Below are 9,255 nucleotides of genomic sequence, written 5' to 3'. Positions count from 1 at the left end.
CCCCCCCCCCCCCCCCTTCACAATCCTAGAGCTCGTAGGAAAAAAGGTTCTGCCCGCAGACTTGGTCTCCAAAAACTCTGGGAATGGTGCTTGGGACTTGTGCAGATGAGTTCATTGCCCTGGAGAGTTGTAATAGGCCGTTTAGGAAGGATAGGTCATGGAGAATTAAAAGGTAATAGAGCTGTTGAGTGTAGAAACTTGGTTTAAAAGCTTTGACTTTTGTTTAACTCACAAAGATCGATAAAGTAGTCTGATAATTTGGCTTTTCCACCCTTTGAAACAAACATAACTACATCTTTTGACAATTCCTTCATAAATTTGCAGCTGAATGGTTTTGAAGATTAGTATAAATGAAAAGTCATTATGCAAATGAATTATTTTGAACATCTTATGTTTTCTACTAATGAAACAAAGTTCAAAACAAACTATTTTCTGGGTAGATAAATTAATATGACTTAATATCCCTAGATTGGAGCTGTTTGCTGAGTCGCCGAAACCTCCAGTCCCTCAGCAAGAGACTGAAAGATATGTGTAGGATGTGTGGTATATCTGCTGCAGATTCTCCCAGCATTCTCAGTGCTTGCTTGGTGGCAATGGAACCACAAGGGTCTTTTGTTATTATGCCAGGTATTTGTAAAACTGCTCCTTTCTTTTGGTTATTGGGACTTGTTTCTCTTAACAATATGAAGTTCAAGAAAAATACATATTTTATTTTTCTTTTTCTTTCTTCTTTCCCCTCTTTAAAGATTCCGTGTCAACAGGTTCTGTATTTGGACGCAGCACTACTTTAAATATGCAGACATCTCAGCTGAATACCCCACAGGACACATCATGCACTCATATACTTGTGTTCCCTACATCTGCCTCTGTGCAAGTAGCATCGTCGACCTATACCACTGAAAATTTGGACTTGGCCTTCAATACAAACAATGGTTAGTGATGTTTGTGTTTATTAATTAATTATGGGGAAAAAAGTGTATGTTGGGGAGTAAGGTTACTAAACGCAAATCTATTGACTTCAAAACAAGATCGATTTATATTGTATGTTTATGGAGGTATAGAAATTGACTGTTCTTCATTTTTTCAAGATGGAGCAGATGGAATGGGTATCTTTGATTTGTTAGACACTGGAGATGACCTTGATCCTGATATTATTAATATCCTTCCTGCATCCCCTACTGGATCCCCTGTACATTCACCAGGATCCCATTACCCCCATGGAGGTGAAATGGGCAAGGTAACTATTACGAAGTAAATACCAGAATTTACCAATTTAGGTTTCTCAGATTAGGATTTCATTTGTAGAATACCAGGTTCTTATGACCTTTTGCCCTTCATCTATTCAATCCAATTTGATCCAAGAATTTGGAAAGCTGCAGATTTAATAGCATAACTAAATGTTCCATATTGTCACTAACTCCGCTTCTTCCTGATATTTGTCAACTTTTAGGGTCAAGGTACAGATAGATTGCTTTCAACAGAATCTCATGATGAAGTAACAAATATCCTGCAACAACCATTGGCCCTTGGTTACTTTGTATCAACTGCCAAAGCCGGTCCATTGCCTGAGTGGTTTTGGTCAGCATGTCCTCAAGCACAAAATCAGTGTCCCCTGTTTCTTAAGGTACTGTACTTCAGCAACTTGTACAGTGTTTTTCCTGAGCATTCAGTGGGCATTTAAGATAAATGTGTAATGTGGGATCTGAATAGCAACATTTTAGACTTCTGAACTTTTTTTTTTTTTTTAAGCAAATGAATACAGTAATTTTAACATCGTTCCAAGAGACATGCACAATTTCTGGTTTCCTTAGAAACCAGACCAGTTTGCATATTTTTGTTCCCTTTCTACAAAAATGAGACATTTTTAACCGGAGCAGGAAAAGTTCAGAAGTGTTCTCTTCTGAACAGCCTCTTCACATATTTGTTTCACAAGAATAATGTTCCTCCTCCTCTTACAACTGAAGCTTTGCTTACTCTTAATAGGTGTATGCTGCTGTATCTTGCAAGGAGTTGTGTTACACTAAGTGTTTGGCTAGACTTCTCCAGATTACTGGCTTAAATTTGCCTCTGCCTCTTACTTGGAAACAATGCAGAAAGGAAAGATCTAGTGTAACGACCTGGTTAAACTTGGAAAATGTAGTCTAGTACAGAGACAGATGTTATGCTTTATCCATCCGTTCTGTTTTGGTCTTCCTCAAGGAAGAGTTTAAGTGGGGAATAGTCCGAGGTAGACATTGACTCATCTATCCAGAAGAGGTTCTCGCATCATGTGTATGTTGTCACTTCCATTTTCTTGTCTGGCACAATGAAGTCAGTTCTGCTGTACCTTCAAACTTTTATTTGTTCAAATCTAGGATTATACATATAATTTTGTTATGACACAGATATGTCTAACCTGAAACAAAGATGAATAAAAGTAGCTCTCCCCCATGACACGTGTTAAGCAAAAGTTCCATTATATTATATGGATGCTTCTGCTGCTGCTGTTTTCTTTTTCAGAAATTGTGTGGTATACTAATAAAAAACAGTTGGATTACGAAGGCTACTAATAGGCTAGTATCACTTTTGGTTTAAGACTTGAATATGCAAAACTTTGTACTTGTACCAAAATATGATCTAATGAGAACTCTGAAGGTTAGAATATTTTGTGGCTTTTTTTGCACCTCCTAATTTGTGTAGTTGTTTTTCTATTGTAAATTGTGCTACTTTCAGTTTGCTAGAATTTACAAAGATATTGGTACTTTACTGGCAGCAACAGTAATGCAAAATCTTGGTAAGATGTCAATTAGAAATCCTGGGCCAAGTACTTCCTTGGTGTAAGTGGATAAACTTAGTGGAGTCACATCCACTTCAGTCCCTTTTTTTGTTTTAAATGGTGATCTTGGCCGTATCTCCCAACCCAATGAAATGGGGTTGGAGAAGAGATTACTTACATCCTATCTTAAGATACTTATATAATTTTAGCAGAATGCATTAATCAAAAAAATAAAACATATCAGAATATATGTAGGTTGTTCTGATTCCTGTTCTAGCTGAATGCATAGGATTAAAGCACTGTTTCGCTTTGTGTCAGGTGTTAGGAAGTAATTACAAGGAAGGTGCGGTTATATTGTAAAGGAACAGGGATGTCTAAATTGTAACTAATGCAAGGGTGTCTGATGATGTGCCTGTTCTCTTTTTAGGCCTCTTTGCACCTCCATGTGCCTTCAGTGCAATCAGACGAGCTACTCCACAGTAAACACTCCCACCCACTTGACTCTAATCAAACTTCTGATGTTCTCAGGTATTGATGCTTTATTACTTAAAAATGAAACAAACAATATTTTTAATAATATAACTGCAGAACCACATTTTATTGCAGCATATCAACTTGGCTCTTTTTCTGTAAGGTTTATTCATTATTAATTGAATGCTGAGTATGCTTAGTACTTCATGAAGGACAACACACATAGACGTACTGCTTTGCGTTGTTAAAAGATTTTTTAGTTATGAAGTAGTGCTCTTTTTTTTTTTTTTTTTTTTTTTTTATAGCATCACTTTTTAGCATATTGTAGGTAGGCTGATTAGAAGAAGTGAGATTTTAATGGGAAGAGGCTGGATGTTGGATGCAACAAAAGAGGAAGGGAGTTCCAGGTGTACGGGTCCTGGTGGAAGAAGATCCATTGATGAATGGAAGAGGGATACAAGGAAGCAGTTAGGCAAGAGGCTTGGAGGTGCTGCGGGAGTAGGAAGAGTTCAGAACAGAGATGAGCAGGCATGTAATCCTATAGAAGTAAGACATCTATAGAAGATAAACTAGTTTTGTTGGATTTTTTTTTAAACCTAATGATATGAACATCTGGGTAGCATGATTGTTTGCCACCCAGACAAAAAATGTTTTGCCTAGCCTTGTTGACCTGCTTCGAGAACAATGACTCTGAAAGCTAGCTGTTTCATAAGTCTGGCTAGTTTAACTCTAACAGCATAAATGTTTAGCTGTTGGAGAAGTTGGTTTGTTGTGAGATTGTGTGTCGAACATGGTCTGAAAATTATGGTAATGGAAAATGTATAGCTTGATGGAAGTCTTTTTTTGCTTTACAGGTTTGTTTTGGAACAGTACAATGCACTCTCCTGGCTAACCTGTGATCCCGCAACCCAGGACAGACGGTCATGTCTCCCAGTTCATTTTGTGGTGCTGAATCAGTTGTATAACTTTATCATGAATATGCTGTGATCTTCATCTGAACTTTGCAAGAAGAGAACAAGGAAAAGGGATATTTCACTGCAGGACTAAGTTATAATTCTTCTCAGTTCAAGTTATTTGTGATGGGGTATAATTCTTGTTACTTCCAACAAATATTGTTTTGACTTCTGAGGGGCACATAATCCTGCTGTCTTTGTTTCATTGACTCTACAGGACTCTTTTTAGAATGATGATTGATCAGTCAAAATGTATTATAACATTTTAGTGGCAAAATTGACCCTTTTTTCCCAGTCACAGTATTTGTGAAAAGTAATGAGCCATAGTACCCAGTCATGTTTAATGAATATTAAAAGCATGGAGACGAGAAGAGACGTGAGGAACAATAGGTTTCAACCTATGGCTTCAGAACATCAAGATGTTCTTGTATCGGATTATAGTACCTAGTATTCAGAAAATGCCTGCATCTCTTATTTATTGTAAGTTTTTAAATGTATAAATTGTCTTATATTTCTTAACCTCTTTTATAAAAATTTTCCTAGAAGGTTTATACTGCCTTCTTGCTTTAAAGCAATTGGTCTAAAATATATGTAATCGTCTTAATTAAAAGTTGCAGTAGGTTGCTTTTAGAGTATTATTTTTTTGTAAGGGGGTGGGTGGGGACAGTAAATTTGTATTGTCTTGATGTACAGTTTAATGGGGATAGAGGGGTTAATGTCCATACCATTGTGTGTGGGGGATTTACAGCTAAGCTGTAGTTGCAGAGTACATGTACAGTAATGAAGTTCACTGTGTTTATATAAATTGAAAAGGTACCGGGTCTTACAGCATTTTATATCACACCTTTACAGAGTAACATAATGGCAATATATAAGTGATATTGTAGGTGGTTTAACTTGTAGTGAGAATAAAATGAATAAACTCGTCAATTTAATTTTGTGTTATGGCTCAGGGCTGTGGCCAATTTTTCAGACCTTTTCCATTTACTGTGGAAAGATTTATTACTACAAGAATCTCTGCTACCCAGTGTAGGTAACCAGGAATTTTTGGCATAGTGGGAATTGCATCACGTTCTGTAAGACTTGTGTTCATCACAAATCAGATGGAACATGTAGGTATAGAAAAACATTATAATGAAATTGCCCCAAAGACTCCTCCTATAGGCTGAAATTTCGCCCAGCTCTAGCCATTTTACAAATGCAAAAGCAGTCAATCTTGACTTTAAGATTGGTGTGTGTTTGACTAAAATGTGGTGTATATAGATTTTCAGTGAATTCTGGTATTCAGATTTTATTCCACTGGTGAAAGAAGCATTTTCCTTTTCCTTTTTAATCTATTTTTGGCACTGTTGTAAGGGTCCCAGGCACCAGTGTATGGACTTTCCCCTCCAGATTCCAGCCAGGGCATGTGCCAATGAGGCTCAAGCCTCCCTAAGGAAGGGACTCAGGAGTCATGGGACTTTCGTATGCCTCTTCCTCTACAATCACCATTTTCCCCTCACCTAACACTTTCCTTCCTTTACTTGCACATGCCAAATCTGTAATGCTCTAAAATGGCCCCTACGGGTGCTCGTGAGCAATTCCTTCCTTTGTTCCTCACCCCCTGACTGCCGTACAGAAAACTTACTCTTGCGGTGCCCTTGTCAATCTGATGTGAGAACCCACATTAGCCTAGCACCTGGGTCTCACTGGACAACTTGAACTATCCATCCTGCCCATAAAGTCTTTGAGGAGCCAGTTTTAAAATCCCTTTGTGCACCCACTGTTAATCCTCTACAAGGATAAAAAATCACTTGTATTTACAAAACTAAATTTGGTATCTTACTGAAAATCATGTTTTGTAACTACAAAATATTTTCCTGAAATATCACTTCATGTGAACAAACATAACCTCTTTGCTAATATTCTATATATACAATATTAGCAGTCTTATTTTGTATAAAGAAAATGTACAATTGGTGACATTTTTTTCAATCATTTCTTCAAAATAACAGTACTGCAATCAGATGTCAGCCTATTTTGATATTAAAGTTAAAAAAATTGGGTCTCTGCATTAATTTTTGATTATGCTAAAACACACCACATATTGACTAGCATATTTTGTTCAATAGCAGCTTTTTCTTTTCAATGTGGCTGAGATTTTTGAGGAAAAAGATGCTCCTAAGCCTGGAATTTTCAAAGCTTACATCCAATATTTTTAGCTCAGTGTTGCCAGATGGCTGATTTCAAAACCTGTCTTAATGTTAACACACCTCTTTAGTTTGGAACTTGTTGGAAGTGGGCTGTTTAAAATCTGACTGTGACTTGTATTCATAAGTGAGCCAGCTGCCTGAATGCTGAGGTCCAGTTCATACTATATAGTTAAATGAATGTACTCTGAAATTCCCCAACTGTATAGAAAAACTGCCCGTAAAAGTTTTTCAAATGCAGTCAGAAATATAAACTGATAAATTAACCACTAGAAAATATCAGAAGCCCCCTTTTGAAGTGTTTTTAGAAACCATTTGTCCTGGGAGACTGTATCTTCCTAGTGGCATTCATTGCCAGCAATGTACATATCAAAACTGCCGGCGCCAAGGAGCTAACTATCATATTTGGCTTACTTCTAAATAAGTTATTCACCTTTTATAAATCAAATTCCTTTGTAATGATTAACCCTTCCTCTCTTAAAGTGAACATGACTAATTACTGACAACAATTATATTGTTACAGCCTGTTAACAGCAGAGTTGATCAGAAGGTGCAAGCTTTATAGCAGAGTTTATACAGATCATTGACAGTTTGGGCAGCAACTTCTCAAAATGCTTGTTCCTAGTGTTGGTCTGTGCAGCTCTCTGTTTAGTAGTATTTTGTGGAAGTTCACCTATTCTTAAGTATTTTGGTTTTCAAATGATAGCCACATATGGTATCCTTCCAGCCAGTCAAAAAAATCTAGCCATGCTCTCTTTATGCAAGCCATTCACTCATCTGGACTTAACACTGTATGAATTAGATTCTTGTACACATTATTGTTTGGCCAGTGGGCCACCAAGTGTACTTACATACAATCCTTAAATTTTTAAGTAGTTGTAATTTTTAAAACTTTCTAACATTTTCTGAAATGGCTAAAATTAAAGTTATCACTAAAATCCTCAGCTATATTCTTGCTCAGCTGTCAGTATGGCACAGATTACTCTATTACTATATTCTTTTCATCTTCATATTTACCTTCTATGGTGACTTTTAATTTCATGTGTTGCTACAAAGATTTGCAGATCTCTTTAATCAAGCACTATTGGTTAATACTGTACTATCAAAATATTATGTTGCATTATTTAAAAACATTCAAATTTAATAGATGAAAATTTTTTAAATGCTATTGCACCATATAATTTGCTGCGCAACAGTCTATGGTATAGCATATCAGTCTGTTAATATTATCCATGTAATGTTACATGAAACAATGTTTTGGTCTGGGTTTCCTCTGAGAACTCAGTTTCTCAGTTTATGTGAAATTGTATGACAAACTATTTTGACACAAATTCTAAGGTGGAAAAATTAATTTTCTCCATCTTAATTGAAGGATTCAGAACTATGTCTTATATTTAGAAAATCTTATTTGTGGTGTACTCTTTATTTTCAATGGAGTGAAACTTCATTTACAGTAAAACTGGATTTGGGACCTACAATAATCCTCAGGGTCACTTTTTCAGGAAGTTTTAATGTAGCTTTAGGTTATCCAAATGAACTGGATTTGAGGACCTTGAAAAGCTATTGGGTTTAAATTGCAAATTGTGGCATCATTACTGGACATGTCAGTTTCATAAATCTTCTCAAAACAGCTGGGTCACTTTAAGGGGAGTTTTTAAAGTCTCACTCAGCAGTGACATTTAATGGTCCAAGTCTTCTTATTTAATATGACATAAAATCAAATAAGGAACAAACACTATTGCTGCCGAATGCCATAAACACTGAGTTGTACAAATTGTGATTGAGGAAATGAAAAAGTTTATACTTTTAAAAAAAAATTCAAATGGAATAAATTATTCATGAAGCCTTGATTGTGGCGTCTCTTTATTTCCAACACTCACCTTTCTTTATACAACAGAAAAGAGCTGTAGCTTATTATTATTTGGGTTGAAAATGACCAAACTAATAGCCCTATTGACATGTAGCAGAGACAGATTATACAGTAGAACCTCAGCGTTACAAACTGACCGGTCAACCACCCCCTCATTTCGAACCAGAACTATGCAATGTGGCAGCAGCAGAGGCCAAAAAACCCAACAACTACAGTCCAGTACTGTTAAATGTAAACTACTAGAAAAATAAAGGGAAAATAAATTTAAAAATTTGCCAAGGTAAGGAAACTTGTGCTTGTTTCATTTAAAGTAAGATGGTTAAAAGTACCATTTTTCTTCTGCATAATGAAGTTTCAAAACTAGATTAAGTCAGTGTTCACTTGTAAAGGTTTGAGAGAACAACCCTCTTGAAACACCCCTGGCCGAGCTTTTTGTAACTCGGGGTTCTGCTCTGCTGCCACCACACTTCACTCACAAAACATTTGATCTTTAGCGTTTAAGATCGAGGTTAAAAAGGGTGTAGCCGCCATGCAGCACCTAGGCCAAGATGACACAGCTGCTGGTCCCTTTAGGCCTGACCCCATGGTTCCTTTGGGGCGGGAGGAGTGACGTACTTCAATACGTTTTTAACCTTTAGCACGTGCGTGGGAGCAGGCCCTGCGTCGCCAAGGCAGACCATGTCACCCTGAGTCGTCTTGTCACTGCCCCACACGACGTGGGCCTTGACGCCACTTTATTCTTGTCCTACGTTACGCGTCAAACGCTATTGCCCCTGGCCGCGCTCCCGGCCTGGTCGCGTACCAGGCGAACTCTGACGCGGGCTTCACGCGATAGGGGGAGACGCGTTTTCTGACTGACCCCGGAAGTCCGCCAGTTGGGCTCGTGCCCTTTCTGAGACACCCCCCCCCCCCCGACCCAACGCCCTCTGCTGACGTCACCACCAACGGCTTTCCACGCTCAAGCCCCCGGTCGCCCCCACCCGAGCGAAAGCAGCTGCTGCCGCCTGACGTCACTTC

The 9,255-nt window shown here is 37.8% G+C and overlaps 1 protein-coding gene across 1 annotated transcript in view; it reads left to right on the top strand.

Moving 5' to 3' along the window:
* Positions 1–8,205, top strand: part of MED13 (mediator complex subunit 13) — a 75,996-nt gene extending 67,791 nt beyond the window's left edge. Inside the window, exons 24-30 of the mRNA XM_026656422.2 lie at positions 30–172; positions 469–627; positions 747–932; positions 1,089–1,237; positions 1,451–1,624; positions 3,183–3,283; positions 4,081–8,205. Of these exons, the coding sequence (XP_026512207.1) occupies positions 30–172; positions 469–627; positions 747–932; positions 1,089–1,237; positions 1,451–1,624; positions 3,183–3,283; positions 4,081–4,213 (1,045 nt within the window). The 3' untranslated portion in view covers positions 4,214–8,205. The remainder of the gene's footprint in view (positions 1–29; positions 173–468; positions 628–746; positions 933–1,088; positions 1,238–1,450; positions 1,625–3,182; positions 3,284–4,080) is intronic.
* Positions 8,206–9,255: the final 1,050 nt, after the last annotated feature.

The sequence above is a fragment of the Terrapene carolina genome, unplaced genomic scaffold (genome assembly GCF_002925995.2).
Source record: "Terrapene carolina triunguis isolate 2854851 unplaced genomic scaffold, T_m_triunguis-2.0 Scaffold231, whole genome shotgun sequence".
Taxonomy (NCBI): Eukaryota; Metazoa; Chordata; order Testudines; family Emydidae; genus Terrapene; species Terrapene triunguis.
Note: the sequence above shows the minus strand (reverse complement) of the source record. Positions and strands in the feature narration are given on the sequence as shown.